The 21256-nt window shown below is 42.0% G+C and overlaps 1 protein-coding gene across 1 annotated transcript in view; it reads right to left on the bottom strand.

The window, feature by feature from the left end:
* Window positions 1-21256, bottom strand: part of znf318 (zinc finger protein 318) — a 72941-nt gene that overhangs the window by 10962 nt on the left and 40723 nt on the right. Inside the window, exon 6 of the mRNA XM_067977161.1 lies at window positions 827-926. Within this exon, the coding sequence (XP_067833262.1) occupies window positions 827-926 (100 nt within the window). The remainder of the gene's footprint in view (window positions 1-826; window positions 927-21256) is intronic.

Below are 21256 nucleotides of genomic sequence, written 5' to 3'. Positions count from 1 at the left end.
GTTCTCCCCCCCCCCCCCCCCCAGTTTACAGCAGTGGGCTCACTGCAATTTTTCAGTTTCTTGTATCCTCCATTGACCAAGGGGAGCACAGGCCAACAAATTGTTGATTGCTACACAAGTTTGGAGACCAATTGGTGTTCTGTGGATCATAAGTTTGTGGGTTCAAGCTCCACCTGGAGGGAGGGGCCGAAACACAAATCTGTAAACACTATAAGTAGGAATGATTGCACTGGTAGAGGCACTGCCCTGAGTATTTGATGAGGTTCCACCTGCCTCTCTTGGTGGGTGATACAGATCCCACTGTGCCCAATTCCCTAAGCAATACCCTTGCAGGTGGTCTTTGGGCTACTTTTTCCCCACCCCACAGTGCCTCTAATGTAAAAATCTTGGAACAAGTAAACTGATGTTTGTAGTGATCCTTACCTAGTCAACATGATGGTTTCACAGCACAGTGAGCGACAAATGGTTAGCTTCCCCTCCAAAGTAGGGCACCCAGCCTCCACAAGGATTCAATATAGCAGCCTGCAACAGCGGCCACTACTGGGACTTGAAGTCCACGGAAACAAAGTTTTTTTTAAATTAACTACAAAGTAAACAAATCCCACAGTAAAGAACGCAGACTGTTGGTATATAGGCAGAAAGGAATAGCGGTCAACCACAATTATTTTGTGGAATGGGGGTTTAAAGGACAGTAGGTTGTTTTAAAGTAGCTGGGCTGTAAAAAGATGGCAGCAATAAACATTTATAACCATTCCTGTATCAAAACAGTTTAGCACATCAACTTAACTGGACAGTAATATTGTGGCAGCCCATTGCCAATTTCTACCTTGTTGTTTGCGGAGCTTCTGCAGCTCATTTCCAAGATAATCCAGGCGTTTCTGCCGAGCTTCTTTCTCCTTCTGGAGTTTCTCTTTCTCTTCCAGAACCTGAGGGGAACCAACGTGGGGTTTACTTTGTAATGACACTTAAAAGTACACAGAGCAGCCCAACTATCAAGTACCTGACCACTAAACCTCAGTCTAAGAAAAGTCATTGTTACTATTTAGTAAGAAATGTAAACGTGAAAAACTGGGTGAGAACGTTCACTTATAGGAACAGTGTTCAGATCAAGACTAGACTGATGGGATAAAGTCTCTCTCTCCTGTGTGTGTGTGTGCGCGCGCGCGCGCGGCGGGGGGAGAAATAGAAAGAGAAAAAGAGAAGGTGGGGGAAAGGAGGAGCAAAGAAGGAAAGAGAAAGGAGGAAAAAGAGTAGAGAGTTGAGCAAAAAAAAAAGGAAAGAGGAGAAAGGGAGGGACATACACACACCATGTCCATGACACCAAATTTAATATTTAGAGAACCCTGAGAAAGTCACAAAACAGTGCTGCCACACATGATCTCGCCTCATCCAGTGCAGTGACACCCATGCCCTGTTCATCTCTTCACTGATGACAGACACAAGCAATCCGCCAGTGAACCAATCTTCACATTCCAACCACTTTGTCTTCCACATTGATGCCAGATCAAAACTCCCCATGCTGCCAAACTCCACAGGCCCACTGTGGTACTCCCAAACTCCAGTGCAGAATAATCTTTTAGTGCGACAAAAGCCCAGGACTAACTCCACTGCTACCAAAGCAGTGGACTGTCTCCAGGTGCATCTACACCCCATTCCCCCTCCCAGCACAATTAGCCATCATATCTATCTTCAAACTGTGCATCTTGCATACTATCTTGTTTTATTCTCAGTGTTAAAAATGGTAAAGGGAAAAAAACTGAAATACATAGGTAAAGAATATGTACAAAATAAAGGCAGATTTGAGGAATGCAATCTCAAAAGCATCAGTAAAAATCCCAGATTATTTAATAAAAATTAAATCTGGCTTGGTCACTGTCAATCTGTGTACCTAATGTCCCCTACATTACATAACTTCTCTACAGTTATAAAGCAGCTTGAGCAACGCCACGGAATATAGAACTAGTGTTAACATACAGACGTGATGGAAAAAGGGCATGACACTAAATCATTATACACACAATACAAACATATCTATAAAAATTATGTTGTAATATACAGTCCTTTAACCCATAAAAAGTATATGTTGGGTAATACATGTGTTACAAGGGAGTAGTTCATGAGGTTCAGAGGGCTGAAGCCACAAGAGTAAAGCATCTCAGAATGCAACATACTGAACTACATACTCCTAAGGATTTTAGCTGTGTTGTGCTCCTTAACTTATGATATATTTGCAATGCAAGATTCAGCACCTTTTTTTCAATAATAAACTAGTACCCAGCTGCCAGGCTAGTTACCATGATGATATGAAGTGTTAATTATCTGTTCAAAGGGAGGATGACCTAAGAAGGATATACTTGCCTTAGAGGCGGTGCAACGGAGGTTCACTAGATTGATTCCTGGGATGAGAGGGTTGTCCTTTGAGGAGAGATCGAGTAGAATGGGCCTATACTCTCTGGAGTTCAGGAGAATGAGAGTTGATCTCATTGAAGCATACAAGATTCTAAGAGGGCTTGACAGGGTAGATGCTGAAAGGCTGTTTCCCCTGGCTGGAGAATCTAGAACGAGAGGGCATAGTCGCAGGATAAGATGTTGGACATTTAAGACTGAGATGAGGAGAGATGAGGGTTGTGAATCTTTGGAATTCTCTACCCCAGAGGGCTGTGGATGCTGAGTCGTTGAATGTATTCAAGGCTGAGATAGATAGATTTTTGGACACTAAAGGAATCAATGGATATGGGGATCGGGCAGGAAAGTGGAGGTGAGGTCAAAGATCAGCCATCATCTTAATGAATCTTTCAAAGTTCTCTAGATTCAGGAACTGTCCCTCCAGATTGGAAAATTGCTCATGTCACTCTGCTTTTTAAGAAAGGAGAGAGAGGGAAACCGGGGAATTATAGACCAGTTAGCCTAACATCTGATGTGGGGAAAATGCTGGAGTCGATAATTAAGGATAGGGTGACTGAACACCTCGAGAATTTTCAGTTAATCAGAGAGAGCCAGCATAGATTTGTGAAAGGTAGGTCGTGCCTGACAAAACTGATTGAATTTTTTGAAGAGGTGACTAAAGTAATGGACAGGGGAATGTCAATGGATGTTATTTATATGGACTTCCAGAAGGCATTTGATAAGGTCCCACATAAGAGACTGTTAGCTAAGATAGAAGCCCATGGAATCGAGGGAAAAGTACGGACTTGGTTCGGAAGTTGGCTGAGCGAAAGGCGACAGAGAGTAGGGATAATGGGTAGGTACTCACATTGGCAGGATGTGACTAGTGGAGTCCCGCAGGGATCTGTCTTGGGGCCTCAATTATTCACAATATTTATTAACGACTTAGATGAAGGCATAGAAAGTCTCATATCTAAGTTTGCTGATGACACAAAGATTGGTGGCATTGTAAGCAGTGTAGATGAAAACATAAAATTACAAAGGGATATTGATAGATTAGGTGAATGGGCAAAACTGTGGCAAATGGAATTCAATGTAGACAAATGTGAGGTCATCCACTTTGGATCAAAAAAGGATAGAACAGGGTACTTTCTAAATGGTAAAAAGTTAAAAACAGTGGATGTCCAAAGGGATTTAGGGGTTCAGGTACATAGAACATTGAAGTGTCATGAACAGGTGCAGAAAATAATCAATAAGGCTAATGGAATGCTGGCCTTTATATCTGGAGGACTAGAGTACAAGGGGGCAGAAGTTATGCTGTAGCTATACAAAACCCTGGTTAGACCGCACCTGGAGTACTGTGAGCAGTTCTGGGCACCGCACCTTCGGAAGGACATATTGGCCTTGGAGGGTGCAGCGTAGGTTTACTAGAATTTTTTTTTTTTATTTGTTCACGGGATGTGGGCATCGCTGGCAAGGCCGGCATTTATTGCCCATCCCTAATTGCCCTCGAGAAGGTGGTGGTGAGCCGCCTTCTTGAACCGCTGCAGTCCGTGTGGTGACTGTTCTCCCACAATGCTGTTAGGAAGGGAGTTCCAGGATTTTGACCCAGACTTCAAGGGTTAAGTTACGAAGAGAGATTACACAAATTGGGGTTGTATTCTCTGGAGTTTCGAAGGTTAAGGGGTGACCTGATCGAAGTTTATAAGATATTAAGGGGAACAGATAGGGTGGATAGAGAAACTATTTCCGCTGGTTGGGGATTTTAGGAGTAGGGGGCAGAGTGTAAAAATTAGAGCCAGACCTTCCTTTCAGGAGTGAGATTAGAAAACATTTCTACACACAAAGGGTTGTAGAAGTCTGGAATTCTGTTCCGCAAACGGCAATTGATACTAGCTCAATTGCTAAATTTAAATCTGAGATAGATAGCTTTTTGGCCACCAAAGGTATTAAGGGATATGGGCCAAAGGCAGGTATATGGAGTTAGATCACAGATCAGCCATGATCTTATCGGATGGCAGAGCAGACACGAGGGGCTGAATGGCCTGCTTCTGTTACTATGAATGGTGGAGCAAGCTCGAGGGGCCGAATGGCCTATCTCTGCTTTTTCTTATGATTATGTAGAACGTCAAACGTTTCAGCGTAGTGTGAAATGTTCACTCCTTGAACACCTGATGGTCCAGATGTCGTTCCATTTTATTTGCATAATAGGAATTTGGATAAGGCTGACAATGGAGAGCCGCCTGCACCCACATCGAAGGTAGAACTGTATTGACAGCTTAACAGACTGAGTGCCTCACCTCAATTTAGAGTTAAAAAGTAACATAAGAAATAGGAGCAGCAGTCGGCCAGATGGCCCTTCGAGCCTGCTCCGCCATTCAATAAGATTATGGTTGATCTTCGACCTCAACTCCACTTTCCTGCCCTATCCCCATATCCCTTGATTCCTCTCGAGTCCAAAAATCTATCAAAAAATATCCAAAATGCCATTTGCCTTCTTAATTGCTTGCTAAACCTGCATGCCAACTTGTGTTTCCTGTACCAGGACACCCAAATCTCTCTGAACACCAACATTTAATAGTTTCTCACCATTTAAAAAATATTCTGTTTTTCTATTCTTCCTACCAAAGTGAATAACTTCACATTTCCCCATATTATACTCCATCTGCCACCTTCTTGCCCACTCACTTAATCTGTCTGTATCCCTTTGCAGACTCTTTGTGTCCTCCTCACAGATTACTTTCCCACCTAGCTTTGTATCGTCGCTTTGTATCGTCAGCAAACTTGGATACATTACACTCAGTCCCCTCATCTAATTCATTAATACAGATTGTAAATAGCTGAGGCCCAAGCACTGATCCTTGCAGCACTCCACTAGTTACAGCCTGCCAACCTGAAAATGACCCATTTATCCAGACTCTCTTTTCTGTTAGTTAACCAATCCTCTATCCATGCTAGTACATCACCCCCCATGAGCCCTTATCTTGCATAGCAATCTTTCGTGTGGCACCTTATCAAATGCCTTTTGAAAAAACAAATATACTACATCCACTGGTTCCCCTTTATCTACCCTGCTAGTTACACCCTCAAAAAACTAATAAATCTGTCAAACATGATTGCCCTTTCATAAAACCATGTAGACTCTGCCTAATCATATTATGATTTTCTAAGTGCCCTGTTACCACTTCCTTAATAATGAATTCCAGCATTTTCCCGACGACTGATGTCAAGCTAACTGGCCTGTAGTTTCCAGTTATCTCTCCCCCTCTTTTCTTAAATGTTGTATTCTCTAGAAGGTTAAGGGGTGATGTGATCGAAGTTTATAAGATATTAAGGGGAACGGATAGGGTGGATAGAGAGAAACTATTTCCGCTGGTTAGGGATTCTAGGAGTAGGGGGCACAGTCTAAAAATTAGAGCCAGACCTTTCAGGAGTGAGATTAGAAAACATTTCTACACACAAAGGGTTGTAGAAGTTTGGAACTCTCTTCCGCAAACGGCAATTGATACTAGCTCAATTGCTAAATTTAAATCTGAGATAGATAGCTTTTTGGCAACCAAAGGTATTAAGGGATATGGGCCAAAGGCAGGTAAATGGAGCTAGATCACAGATCAGCCATGATCTTATCGAATGGTGGAGCAGGCACGAGGGGCTGAATGGCCTACTCCTGTTCCTATGTTCCCATTTGCTAGCTTCCAATCCGCTGGGACCGTTCTCGAATCTGGGGAATTTTGGCAGATCATAACCAATGCATCCACTACCTCTGCAGCCACCAAGGATGTCGGCCATCAGGTCCAGGAGATTTATCGGCTTTTAGTCCCATTAGTTTCTCAAGTACTTTTTCCTCAACTGATATTACTTTAAGTTCCTCACTCTCATTAGCCCCTTGGTTCCTCACTATTTTTGGTATGCTTTTTGTGTCTTCTACTGTGAAGACAGATACAAAATATTTGTTCCATGTCTCTGCCATTTCCTGATTCCCCATTATAATTTCTCCTGTCTTAGCCTCTAAGGTACCAACATTTACTTTTGCTACTCTCCCTTTTTACATACTTGTAGAAGCTCTTAGAATCCATTTTTATATTTCTTGCCAGTTTACTTTCATAGTCTATTTTCTCCCTTTTTAAAATCAACTTTTTGGTCTCCTTTGCTGGTTTCTGAAACTCTCCCAATCCTCAGACTTACTACTCTTCTTGGCAACATTATGGACCTCTTCTTTTAATCTAATACTATTCTTAACTTCTTTAGTTAGCCACAGATGAATCACTTTTTCCGTGGAGTTTTTATTTCTCAATGGAATGTATACTTGTTGAGAATATTAAAATATTTCTTTAAATGTTTGCCATTGCTTATCTACAGTCATACCTTTTAATCTAATTTCCCAATCTACCTTAGCCAACTCGACCCTCATTCCTTTGTAATTGGCTTTATTTAAGTTTAAGACTCTAGTTTCAGACTTAAGTATGTCACTCAAACTCAATGTGAAATTCTATCATATTATGATCAATCTTCCCCAGAGGTTCTTTTACTGTGAGATTACCAATTAACCCAGGTAGAGGCGGTTCCCAAAAGCCTGCCTCTCAGACACAGAGGGTGTTGTGCGTTCTCAGAGCAACAAGAAGCTGTGTTTTAAAAGTCTGGAGCAGCTGAACTTCAGAAGCTTAGCTTGACATGATGAACCTGTATTGAGTTAGTAACTTGTGTCTTCATTGTTTTGGAGCATAGGAAGATTGAGTGTATGCAGTGTAAAAACTGCATATTGTTCTTGTATTTTGTAGTCTGCTGTTCTGGCTATGTGGTTTAACAGTCCATTGGCTTTGTTTATTGCTGCACTGCATTGGTTAGACATGTTGAGCATCAAGTCTGCTGAGACTCCCAGATCTCCTTCAACTTCATCTTTGGCTTTTTCCAACAACATTCATGGAGTAAATGTCTTGCCTATTTTTCCTCCCGCTTTGAAATACATTAAAAACTTGTTCCCATTAAATATCATCTGTCATTCTTCAACCTACGTACATATTATGCCCAACTCATTTTGTGATTTTTGTAATTCCTCTATTAATTCCACTTCCATGCATCACATGGCATAATTTAAAAATGTAACCAATTTGCACTAAGTTTCTGAATCCAAGTAAAATAGAAACAGTATTGGCTCTGAAACCAATCCCTTGTGGCATCCCATTTAGTACCTCCCTCACCCTGATATAACTCCTACAACAAATACCTGTTTTCTGCTCTTCAGCCAATATCTTATCCTTTCTCAAGATTTACCCTGAATTCCCAGAGCTTTGAACTTGGATAAAAACACTTATGCAGAATTTTGTCAAATGCCTTTTAAAAGTCTAGATACAACACACTGTAGGGTTTTCTGCAGTTCATTTAGGATGTTACTGCCTCAAAAGAAGACAAGGAGGTCAATCATGCAGGATCTTCTCCTTCTGAACTGATATTGGCTGATGTTTGCCAGGTTATTATTATACAGATAACTCTCAAGTGTAATACTGGTAGGAACATAGGCCATTCAGCCCCTCGAGCCTGCTCATTCAATTAGATCATGGCTGATCGGTCATAGTATCATAGCAGGTACAGCACAGGAGGTGGTCATCTGGCTCATCATGCCTGTGCCGGCTCTTTGTAAGACTATCCAATTGGTCCCTTTCCCTTGCACTTTCCCCATGGCTCTGTAAATTTTTTCCCTTCAAGTATTTATCCAATTCCCTTTTTAATGTTACTATTGAATCTGCTTCCACCACCCTTTCAGGCAGTGCATTCAATCATTACAACTCGCTGCGTAAAAAAATGTTTCCTCATGTCGCCTCTGGCTCTTTTGCCGATCACCTTAAATCTGTGTCCTCTGGTTACTGACCCTTGCGCCACTGGAAACAGTTTCTCCTTATTTACTCTAAACCGTTCATGATCTTGAACACCTCAATCAAATCTCCTCTTAACCTTCTCTGCTCTAAGGAGAGCAGCCCCAGCTTCTCCACATAACTGAAGTCCCTCATCTCTGGCATCATTCCGGTAAATCTCTTCTGCACTCTCTCTAGGAAGGATGTGAAGGCCTTAAAGTGTGGTGGCCAGAATTGAACACAATACTCCAACTGGGGCCGAACCAGTGTTTTATAAAGGTGCAGCATAACTTTCTTGCTTTTGTACTCTATCCCTCTATTAATGAAGTCCAGGATCCCATATGCTTTTTAAAAAAAAAACAGCCTTCACAACTTGTCCTGCCACCTTCAAAGATTTGTGTACATGCACCCCTCGGTGTCTCTGTTCCTGTACTCGCTTCAAAATTGTACCATTTAGTTTATATTGCCTCTCCTCATTCTTCCTACCAAAATGTATCACTTCACACTTCTCTGCATTAAATTTCATCTGCCATGTGTCTGCCCATTTCACCAGTCTGTGTCCTCCTGAAGTCTGTTACTATCCTCCACATTGTTCACAACATTTGAGTTTCGTGTCATCGAGTTGATGTATACACCAGCTCCATTTACCTTCCTTACCTCCATAACCCTTGATACCTTTACCTAACAAAAATCTGAGTTTTGAAAGCAACAATTGTCCCAGCATCCACAGCCTTTTGGGGGAAAAGTTCCAAATTTCTGCTACCCTTTGTGTGAAAGATGCTTCCTGACTTCTCCTGGGCTCACCAACCCACAGGGCCACTAGACCCTATCCTCCAATACTGCCAGATCTCAGCAACACCCATCCTGCCAAGTTCTGGTCCCTAAGCTCCCAAACACCCTCCCCCAGTCCATAGAATCATAGAAGTTACAACATGGAAACAGGCCCTTCGGCCCAACATGTCCATGTCGCCCAGTTTATACCACTAAGCTAGTCCCAATTGCCTGCACTTGGCCCATATCCCTCGATACCCATCTTCCCCATGTAACTGTCCAAATGCTTTTTAAAAGACAAAATTGTACCCGCCTCTACTACTGCCTCTGGCAGCTCGTTCCAGACACTCACCACCCTTTGAGTGAAAAAATTGCCCCTCTGGATCCTTTTGTATCTCTCCCCTCTCACCTTAAATCTATGCCCCCTCGTTATAGACTCCCCTACCTTTGGGAAAAGATTTTGACTATCGACCTTATCTATGCCCCTCATTATTTTATAGACTTGTATAAGATCACCCCTTAACCTCCTACTCTCCAGGGAATAAAGTCCCAGTCTGTCTAACCTCTCCCTGTAAGTCAAACCATCAAGTCCCGGTAGCATCCTAGTAAATCTTTTCTGCACTCTTTCTAGTTTAATAATATCCTTTCTATAATAGGGTGACCAGAACTGTACACAGTATTCCAAGTGTGGCCTCACCAATGCCCTGTACAACTTCAACAAGACATCCCAACTCCTGCATTCAATGTTCTGACCAATGAAACCAAGCATGCTGAATGCCTTCTTCACCACCCTATCCACCTGTGACTCCACTTTCAAGGAGCTATGAATCTGTACTCCTAGATCTCTTTGTTCTATAACTCCCCAACGCCCTACCATTAACGGAGTAGGTCCTGGCCCGATTCGATCTACCAAAATGCATCACCTCACATTTATCTAAATTAAACTCCATCTGCCATTCATCGGCCCACTGGCCCAATTTATCAAGATCCCGTTGCAATCCTAGATAACCTTCTTCACTGTCCACAATGCCACCAATCTTGGTGTCATCTGCAAACTTACTAACCATGCCTCCTAAATTCTCATCCAAATCATTAATATAAATAACAAATAACAGCGGACCCAGCACCGATCCCTGAGGCACACCGCTGGACACAGGCATCCAGTTTGAAAAACAACCCTCGACAACCACCCTCTGTCTTCTGTCGTCAAGCCAATTTTGTATCCAATTGGCTACCTCACCTTGGATCCCATGAGATTTAACCTTATGTAACAACCTACCATGCGGTACCTTGTCAAATGCTTTGCTGAAGTCCATGTAGACCACGTCTACTGCACAGCCCTCATCTATCTTCTTGGTTACCCCTTCAAAAAACTCAATCAAATTCGTGAGACATGATTTTCCTCTCACAAAACCATGCTGACTGTTCCTAATTAGTCCCTGCCTCTCCAAATGCCTGTAGATTCTGTCCCTCAGAATACCCTCTAACAACTTACCCACTACAGATGTCAGGCTCACTGGTCTGTAGTTCCCAGGCTTTTCCCTGCCGCCCTTCTTAAACAAAGGCACAACATTTGCTACCCTCCAATCTTCAGGCACCTCACCTGTAGCGGTGGATGATTCAAATATCTCTGCTAGGGGACCCGCAATTTCCTCCCTAACCTCCCATAACGTCCTGGGATACATTTCATCAGGTCCCGGAGATTTATCTACCTTGATGCGCGTTAAGACTTCCAGCACCTCCCTCTCTGTAATATGTACACTCCTCAAGACATCACTATTTATTTCCCCAAGTTCCAGTCCAGCTGAAATCTTGCTTCATTCCCAGGATCTCCCCATAGTGCACAAAAATCCTCAACACATTCCAAATCCTCCTCAATCCTAGACCCTCAAACCTCACAGACACTGAGGCCCCTCTCCTCCAAATACTGTTAGACCCGGAGATACCATCCCATTACTGCCAAACACTGAACCCTTTTCCCAGTGCTCCCAGGCCCCAATACTAATAAGTCAGTATCTCCCTTGTTCTTATAAAACCTCTATCACAATTGAACAACAGGGAAAGATCTGTTAATAGGTCAGAGTCAGAGACAGTACACATTCTGTCCTCTATACAGGACACAAGTACAGAAAGTATAGTTGCATTGAGCGTTCAGTAAACAACAGGCAAAGAACATGTATCCTATTGAAGGAACCCTTCACAAGAAATTGGCCTCCAGAATTAGCAGCTGATGGAGATGTATCCAAGTTAATTCACTCATCTTGGATTCTTGCCGTGACTGAGACTCACTCTGGGTTTGGCTTCCACTCACCATGCCTGTGAATGTAGTGAAGTATGAACAAGTGCAGCATTATGGGCTCAGGTCACAGCTGCTCCCACTTTGGGAGGAAAAATAAAAAAGCAAAATATTATTTGAACAGAGAAATACTACAAAATGCTGCGGTACAGAGGGATCTGGGTGTCTCGTACATGAAACACACAAAGTCAACATACAGGTGCAGCAGGTAATCTGGATGGCAAACGGAATATTGGCCTTTATTTCTAGGGGGATGGAGTATAAAAGCAGGGAAGTTATGCTACAACTGTGCAGGGTGCTGGTGAGACCACACCTGGAGTACTGCGTACAGTTCTGGTGCCCTTATTTAAGGAAGGATATACTTGCGTTGGGGGCAGTTCAGAGAAGGTTCACTAGGTTGATTCCAGGTATGGAAGGGATGTCTTATGAGGAAAGATTGAACAGGTAGGGTCTACACTCACTGGAGTTTAGAAGAATGAGAGGAGATCTTATTGAAACATACAAGATTCTGAGGGGATTCGATCGGGTCGATGCTGAGAGGATGTAACCCCTCATGGGGAAATCTAAAACTAGGGGGCATAGTCTCAGAATAAAGGGTTGCCCGTTTAAGACGGAAATGAGGAATTTCTTCTCCCAGAAGGTCGTGAATCTTTGGAATTCTTTACCCCAAAAAGCTGTGGAGGCTGAGTCATTGGATACATTCAAGGCTGAGTTAGACAAATTTTTGATCAGCAAGGGAGTCAAAGGTTATGGGGAAAGGGCAGGAAAGAGGAGTTGAGGTAAAAATCAGATCAGCCATTATCTCATTAAATGGCGAAGCAGGCTCGAAGGGCCAAATGGCTTACTCCTATCTCTTATGGTCTTTACACACTGGATCAATCTTTTTGCTTTTCTCTGTATCCAGTCCAATGAATGCACTTTGCCCAACATTCTTTCCCCAACCAATATGTACAAAAACAGATTAACTGGTCATTTATCTCACTGCTATATACAGGATCTTGGTATAGTAAAATGTTTGCCTACAGATCAACAGTTATTGCAACTGAAAAGTGACTCATATGTTGAGCACCTTGAGACACGTAACCAGGAATATAAATACAAGTCTTTCTTTCTGTAGTATGGTGATCAGACACAGTATTCCATGTATGGAACTACAAAATTAAGGTCTGCTCTAGATAATATTTTGCCACTGGCTTCTCCTGTAAGTGGATCCCATGTCTGTTATGCTCAGTTTACCTTTACTACCCATTAACTAAGCATACAACAGCATGAACCAAGAGACCATGAGACCCCCTTGTTATATGATCTAGGTATCAAACTTGCACTTGCCCACACATACACACTTCCAAATTTTCAGAACTAATGGACACAAGGCCAAATGCAAATCAACCAGCTAGTTTATTGTATAACTGTTAAGTGAACAAAGACAAAACCTTACAGCACTTTGACTTAACTCTAGTTCGCTCCTCGTGAACCTGACATTCCACCTGGAACTTTTTCAAAAGCTTTCTGGAAGTCCAAATAATCAGTTCATTGGAAGTTCCTCTATTGACTTCAGCTGTAAAGTTCTTAAAAGTCAAGATGTGTCAGTTAGGACATCCCCATCTAAATCTAACTGACTGATTCTTATGGACTAATTGTTGTACAGGTCCTCCTCCAACCTACCCCTTTCAATAGTTTCCATTATTTTACCCATTATCAATGTTGGGCTAATGTGCCTGTGGTTGAATAGGTCTCATTTGTCAACCTTTTTAAAGAATATGCTACCGTTGTTCACTTCCAGTCCTGTGGGAGTTCACCAGGTCAAATGATTCCTCCAAGACCATAACCTGCATCCCATAAATTATATTGCAAAGGTGCTGTCTCTATCTAAGAATATATTACAACTAAAGAACCAATGAACCATGGAAGGATACAACACAGAAGTAGGCCATATGTAGGTATGGTAGTGCAGTGGTCATGTTGCTGATCCAGAGAATGGGAGTTCAAATGCTCAACTGCCGTGGTGGGATTTGAACTCAGTTTAAAAAAAGTGGAAATAAAAAACTAGAATCAGTAAAAGTGACCATGAACTTTTGTAAAAACCCAACTTAAATCACTAATATCCTTTTGGGAAAGAAACACGTCGTCCTTATCCAGTCTGGTCTACACGTGACTCAAGTCCCACACCAATGTGGTTGACTATAGTTGGTCTAGCAAGTCACTCAATCATAAAACTGCTAGTGGTTCAACAAATGGGCCCACCATCTTCTCAGGATAACTAGGGATGGGCAATAATTGCTGGCCTTGCCTGCAATGCCCACATTGAGAAAGAATTTTTAAAAATGTTTTTGTCCCCTTGTGTCTGTGCTGGCTCTTTGCTAGAGCTATCCAAAACTAATCCCACCTTTGTGCTCATTCCCCATAGCCTTGAATCTTCCTCCGCTTCAAATATTTAGTCAATTTTCTCTTCAAAATACTCAACTACTCTGTAGCAAAGCATTCGATGCTCTAACGACTGAAGAAATTTCTCCTAATCTTTCTCCTCATTCTCTGATCATTTTAAATTGATGACCCCTTTTCTCCGACTCCCAACTTCCCTATTCACTCCATCAAAACTCAATTTTAAAAGCCTCTCAACTCTCCTCTTGGCTTTCTCTGCTGCAGTTGAAATAGTCCCAGTAATTCAAGTCTCCCCTCAAATATTGTTTCCCATCCCTGGCATCATCCGAGTGAACCTATGTTGAATGATCTCTGTAGCTTTAATGTCCTTTCTATCATGAAGAACCCAAAACTACATACAATGCTTTAACTGTGGCCTAATCAATGTTTCATATAAATTCATCATTACTTCTTAATAAAATCCAGAAATTTATCAGCCTTTTTATGACTTTATCTATTGGCACTTACACCTTCAGGGAATTATGTATTTGAACCACACCCTTCAATGTCTTTCCATTGAGTGTACATTCCAATTCCTGGTTTTCCTCCCAAAATGTATTCCCTCATCCATATTCACATTATATTGTATCTGCCAACTTTCTACCCAATCCACTAACTTGCTGTACGTCTTCCTGAAGTCTTTCACAGTTCTCCTCACTGTGCCAAACATCCTACTTTTGTGGTGTCAGCATATTTTGAGATTGTATTCCCTATACCCAAGTTGAAATATCTATATATAAACACCGAGAACCAACGTGGATCTAGCACTGACCCCTGGGGTACATCACTTCCAACCCTTCTCCAATCCAAGCAACACCCATTTACTCTATCTCATTGTTTCCTGTCTATCAACCAGCTTTCTATCCATGGTGCTACACTTCCATATACAATATACCTGAATTTTTCTAACAAGTCTCTTATGAGATACCTCATCGAACAGCTTCTGAAGATTCATGTACACTATATCTACTGTATTCCCTTTATCTATCCAATTGGTCACTTCAACTAAATAAAAAGAAACTCTTAAAATTTGTCAAACACAACTTGCATTTAACAAATCTGTGCTGACTATCCTTGATTAATTTAGGCGTTTCTAAATACTCACTATGTGATCTCAAATTATGGATTCTAAGAATTTTCCCACAACCAATGTTGGCTGTGGTAGCACTCTCGGCTTGGAGTGAGAAGTGAGTTTAAGTCCCACTCCAGAGACTTGAGCACATAATCTAGGCTGACACTTCAGTGCAGTATTGAGCGAGTGTGTACTTTTGGAGGTGCCATTTTCAATATATATGGGAGTCTACCCTCCCATGACACAATTGAAAGTGCAGGAGAGTTCTCTTTGGTGCCCTGGCCAATATTTATCCCTCAAGCAACATCACTGAAAAATAGATTATCAGGTCATTGTAGGACCTTGCGTGCAAATTACTGGCCTTTATATCAAAGGACTAGAGTACAAGGGGGCAGAAGTTATGCTGCAGCTATACAAATCCTGGTTAGACCGCACCTGGAGTACTGTGAGCAGTTCTGGGCACCGCACCTTCGGAAGGACATATTGGCCTCGGATGGAGTGCAGCGTAGGTTTACTAGAATGATACCCAGACTTCAAGGGTTAAGTTACGAGGAGAGATTACCTGAATTGGGGTTGTATTCTCTGGAGTTTCGAAGGTAAAGGGGTGATCTGATCGAAGTTTATAAGATTTTAAGGGGAACAGATAGGGTGGACAGAGAGGAAATATTTCCGCTGGTTGGGGATTCTAGGAGTAGGGGGCAAGTCTAAAAATTAGAGCCAGACCTTTCAGGAGCGAGATTAGAAAAAATTTCTACACATAAAGGGTGGTAGAGGTTTGGAACTCTCTTCCACAAACGGCAATTGATACTAGCTCAATTGCTAAATTTAAATGTGAGATAGATAGCTTTTTGGCAACCAAAGGTATTAGGGGATATGGGCCAAAGGCAGGTATTTGGAGCTAGATCACAGATCAGCCATGATCTTATCAAATGGCGGAGCAGGCACGAGGGGCTGAATGGCCTACTCCTGTTCCTATGTTCCAAACTGTCTGCTGCATTTCCTACATTACAACAGTGACTACACTTCAAAAGTACTTAAATCAAAAGCAAAATACTGCAGATGCTGGAAGTACTTCAATAGCTGTAAAGTGCTTTGGGTCACCCTGAGGTCGTAAAAGGCACGATATAAATCTATGTTCTTTCTTAGACTACATGGTGTACTAGTTACCCTTGAAAAGAGTGTTACTTCAGCTGTTCTACTGCTCAATATTAAAGAAGTGTTGAAAAATTGTGATCAGAGCCTCTGCTATGTTCTCTCTGACTTCTTTCAACACCCTAGTGCATGCCAATATGGCCCAGTCATGACTTCACCTAGAGTTTTCTAAATTATTTTCCAGAACCATTTCTACCAAGACAAGCTATTTCACCTTGTCCAGAACAGCAGAACCAGAGGACACAGTCTGCATTTGAAGGGAGGTAAATTCAAAACTAATCTGCGGAAACAATATTTCAGTGAGTGAGTGGTTAATCTATGGAACAGACTCCCTAGAGAGATGGTGGAAGCAGTTAGTATTGATTAATTCAAATAAATGGTGGAAAGGAATATATAGCTCCACCTTTGGAACTATGATTAGTCAACAACTCCATTATCATTGTATCATGCGACTACCAGGATGGTTGAAGGCAAACTAGGCGGACCTTGATCTTTTTTGTCCAGTAATTCCTATGTTCTTTTTCTACAATTATCTCTATCAATTGTTCCATATTCTCAAGTAGACCTATATATTCCTTTCCACCATTTATTTGTAAAAGCTGGTGCAAAATATTTAATACATTCATCATACCTTCATCTTCCACAATTAGACTCACTCCCTCATCCTTGAATGGTCCTATTCTCCAACTAATCTTATTAAATTAAACAAACTTAACCTCTCTTTATCCATTGAACTCTATACTTTGATATACTCCTCTAACCCTGTGCATTGTCAGAATGCCATAACTATAATGATACTTCAACTCTAATATGAATTCTGTCTTAATGCAATCCCCTAGAACATCTTTACATTCTCGCACTGCAATAGAATCTTTCATTATCACTGCCACTCCACCCCTTTCTTTCCTCCCCATCTCTCCTGAAAATATTATAAACTGGAATTTTAACCTCCCAGTCCTGCCCAATCTTAAGCTAGCATTTCATTATAGTTACTATATATCCCTCCATACTTTTTAATTCTTGTATACTATGTTCAATATTTAATGTACAATTTTCATGCACTATTTTTGTTCTGTATATGGGTCTAACACATATCATGGAATTTTACCTTCTAACCAAATGCTGGAGAAAAAAAAAATCTAATGTTAAACATTCCCCTTGTTACTAAGCTACAAAATGTCACAAAAGTATGTCTAACTTCTACCTTTTTTCTAATCACGGCTAGTGTTTTGACAGCATTTTTATTTACTGCCATTGAAACCCATTATATTAATTGAAAACACTACCAGGGACTCAGTATTTATTATGGAAGTGGATCCACCCTCATGTACAGGTCCGCCAGTTGGATGTACATCATCCAATTGTGAAGCATAATCTTTCTGTATACGCTAGCACTAGTCAGGATCCTCAGAAAACTTGACACTGAGGAGTCAAAGGTATGAGCCCACAACTTACAGAATTACATCAAGCCATGATCTTACTGAATGGCGGAGCAGGCTCGAGGGGCCGTATGGCCTACTCCTGCTCCTATTTCTTGTTCTTAAGCCTGTGCTTGTGTTTACCTTATTAACTACAGCTAATGCCTTTCCTAGTGCCCTTTTATATTCTTCCTTCTCAAATACTTACCAAATTCTTTTTTAAATGATGTTATAATCTCAGCCTCAACAAGCCACTTGTGGCAACACATTCCATGTTGTATAGTGGAGATTTTTTCCTCTGACTATCCCTGTTATTTTTTCAGTATCGGAAGGTTATGAATCTTTAGAGAAGGTACCACAGTTTCACTAGGATGCTCTGGTATGAGGAAATAGAAATATAAAGACTTGAAATGTTGGGCTTTTTCTTCTTTAGAACAAATTCCAGAGAAAAAAGCCCACTTTATTTGAGCCTTTCTTCATACCTTCCCATTACTAGTGTCATTCTGTAGCTCTAATATTCTTCCTAATGTGGGATGCTGAAAACTTTAACCAGCACTCAAACTGTGGCCTAATCAATGTTCTACATGTCTTTGCCAATGTAATCTGGATTACCTGTGTCCACTAGCATGCACGTTTAGGCTGCCGCTCTGGTTCCTTTTTTTCTTTCTCTTGACCCTCTCTTCTGTCGCCTCTTCTTTCCGTCACCCAGTTATGTCTCTTGGGTACTTTGCGTCCCCAATCCATCACTACTTCTCTACCTTCCTACTCCCCTGCCGCTGCCCTAAGCTTGAATCTCCCTGGGATAAGCCCATAGCTACCCTTTGTGCCTCTTTCGGCATTCTTTTAACAGCCCGAGGCACCCATCGTTGTCTCCAGTAGCAACCCCAACTGTCCAATCCTCCTCTCAGCGTGTCCACTGGGGGTAATCTTAGCAAACTCCTTCCTATCCTTCCCACCCCACTCACCAGTGCTGCCTTGAACTCTGCAAGATCAACAATCACTGCCTCTCTCGATTTCTCTCCAGTATGTCTATTTGTTTGCAAAAAAGGCTCTAGACATCCAAGATCTTATTGTGGATGACTGCACTGACATCATGGCTTTGACGGAAACTTGGCTCAGATGGTAACACCTTGTCCCCTACTATAACCACCTCTTCCAGGCTATACCTTCCATCACCTATCCTTATAAACTACTGCCTCATCTCCAACTTGTTTTTCCTCTCCAAAGTCCTTGAACATATTGTCGCCTCCCAAATCCATACCATCTTTCCTGCAACTTCACATGTAAATTTCTCTAATCAGGTTTCCGCTCCTGCCGCAGTACTGAAACTACCCTAATTGAAATCACAAATCCTCTGTAGCTGTGATCACAATGCACAGTCCCTCTAAACCGCTCTGTAGCCGTTCACACGGTCAAGCACACCATCTTCCTAGACCTCTGCTCTGTTGTCCAGCTCAGTGGGACTACCCTCACTTGGTTTCACACTTATCTTTTCAATCATAGCCAGAGCATTGCCAGCAATGGCTTCTCATGCCACATCTAGAGTCCCCCAAGAATCTATCCATATCCTCTCCATTTCCTCATCTACATATTGCCCCTTGGCGACATCATCCAAAGACACAGGATGGCCTTCCATCCCCCACCTTCCGTAAACTTCAGCTCATCCAAAACTCTGCTGCCTGTATCCTATCCCGCACCATTTCTCTCACCTGTCACCCCAAGCTCAGTAGCTGGTCCACAATGCCTCAAATTTAACATTTTTATCTTAGTGTTCAAACCCCATCGCGACCTCATCCCTTTTCTATTTCTGTAACCTTATCCAGCCCTACAACTCTCCAAGAACTCTGTTCCTCCAACTTTGGTCTCTTGGATCTATCCCATCAGTTCCCAGAAGTGGGAGTACAGTGGTATACAGTCAGGTGGGAGTGGCTCTGGGAGCCCGCAACATTGGGTCTGGACGCACAAAGTCTCATGGCTCTGGTCATAAAAGGTCAAGGATACTTCCTGATGACCACATGAATCAGTATTCTTCATCTTGACCACCACTTGAAGGAAACACCGAAAGAAGCAAGGGCATGAACTTTTCTGAAAGAGGGAACTTCAATATCCACCAAAAATGGCTTGGTAGTATTTAACATGCTGGCCAAGTCCAGAAGGGCACAGCCGTCAGACTGGGCCTATGTCAGGTGAGGGATCAAATAGGGCACTGGTGAGGGAATCAACACAAGGGAGTAACCTACTTGACCTCATCCTCACCAACCTACTTGTCTCAGGCACGTGTCCACAACAGTGTTGATAGGAGTGACCATTACACAGGCCTTGTGAAAACAAAGTATCATTTGGGTATCCAAAACGCGACAATATTCTGAGGTCCAACCAATGTTTTGTATAGCGTTACAGTACCTCTGTGCTTTCAAAAAGGACAAAGAGCAATCTAGAGTAAAAAAAAAACTTAATTGGAGGGTGGCCAATTTCAGTGTGTTGAGAACAGATCTGGCCCGGGTAAATTGGAACCAAAGATGGTCAGGCAAGACTGTAATTGAACAATGGCCGGCTTTTAAAGAGGAGATGGTTTGGGTACAGTCTAGGTACATTTCCACAAGGGAGAAAGTTAGGGCAACCAAAAATAGGGCTCCCGAGATGACAAAAAGAGATGAGAATAAGGTGAAGCAAAAAAAAAAGGGATGCATGACAGTTGTCAGGTTGATAATACAAGTGAGAACCAGGCTGAATATAGAAAGTACAAAGGAGAAGTGAAAAAGGAAATAAGAGGGACAAAGAGAGAGTATGAGAATAGACTGGCAGCTAACATAAGGGAATCCAAAAATCCTCTATAGGCATATAAATAGTAAACGGGTACTAGGAGCAGAGGGGTATGTTAGGGACCAAAAATGAGATCTTGCGTGGGGCACTAAATGAGTATTTTGCACCTGTCTTTACCAAGGAAGAAGATGCTCCCAAAGTCACAGTAAGAGGTGGTATTGAAATGCTGAATGGGCTAAAAATTGATAAAGTGGTACTAGAAAGGCTAGCTGTACTAAAAGTAGATAAGTTACCTGGTCCGGATGGGATGCATCCTAGGTTGCTGAGGGAAGTAAGGGTGGAAATTGCAGAGGTGCTGGCCATAATCTTCCAATCATCCCTAGATACGGGGGTGGTGCCAGAGAACTGGAGAATTGCAAATGTTACACACCCTTATTCAAAAAGGAGTGTAAGGATAAACCCGGCAACTGCAGGCAGTTTAACCTCAGTGGTGGGGAAGCATTTAGAAACGATAACCCGGGACAAAATTAAAAGTCACTTGGACAAGTGTGGATTAATAAAGGAAAGTCAGCACTGATTTATTAAAGGCAAATAGTGTTTAACTAACTTGATTGAGTTTTTTGATAAGGTAACAGAGGGTTGATAAGGGCAGTGCGGTTGATGTTGTGTATTGGACTTTCAATAGGTGTTTGATAAAGTGCCACATAATAGGCTTGTCAGCAAAGTTGAAGCCCATGGAATAAAAGGGGCAGTGGTAGCATGGATACGAAATTGGCTGAGTGACAAGAAACAGAGAGCAGTGGTGAACAGTTGTTTTTCAGACAAGAGGGAGGTGTACAGTGGTGTTCCCCAGGGGTCGGTGCTGGGACCACTCCTTTTCTTGATATATATTAATGATTTGGACTTGGGTGTACAGGGCAAAATTTCAAAATTTGCAGAGGACACAAAATTTGGAAGTGTAGTAAACAGTGAGGAGGATAGTAATAGACTTCAAGTGGACAGACAGGCTGGTGGAATGGGCGGACACATGGCAGACACAGTGAAGTGATCATTTTTCCTGCCAAAACGTAATGGAGGCAATATAAACTACATGGTACAATTCTAAAGGAGGTGCAGGAACAGAGGCCTG

This window comes from Heptranchias perlo, unplaced genomic scaffold (genome assembly GCF_035084215.1).
Source record: "Heptranchias perlo isolate sHepPer1 unplaced genomic scaffold, sHepPer1.hap1 HAP1_SCAFFOLD_131, whole genome shotgun sequence".
In the NCBI taxonomy this organism is placed as follows: Eukaryota; Metazoa; Chordata; class Chondrichthyes; order Hexanchiformes; family Hexanchidae; genus Heptranchias; species Heptranchias perlo.
This window is presented reverse-complemented; position numbering and strand designations above follow the sequence as displayed.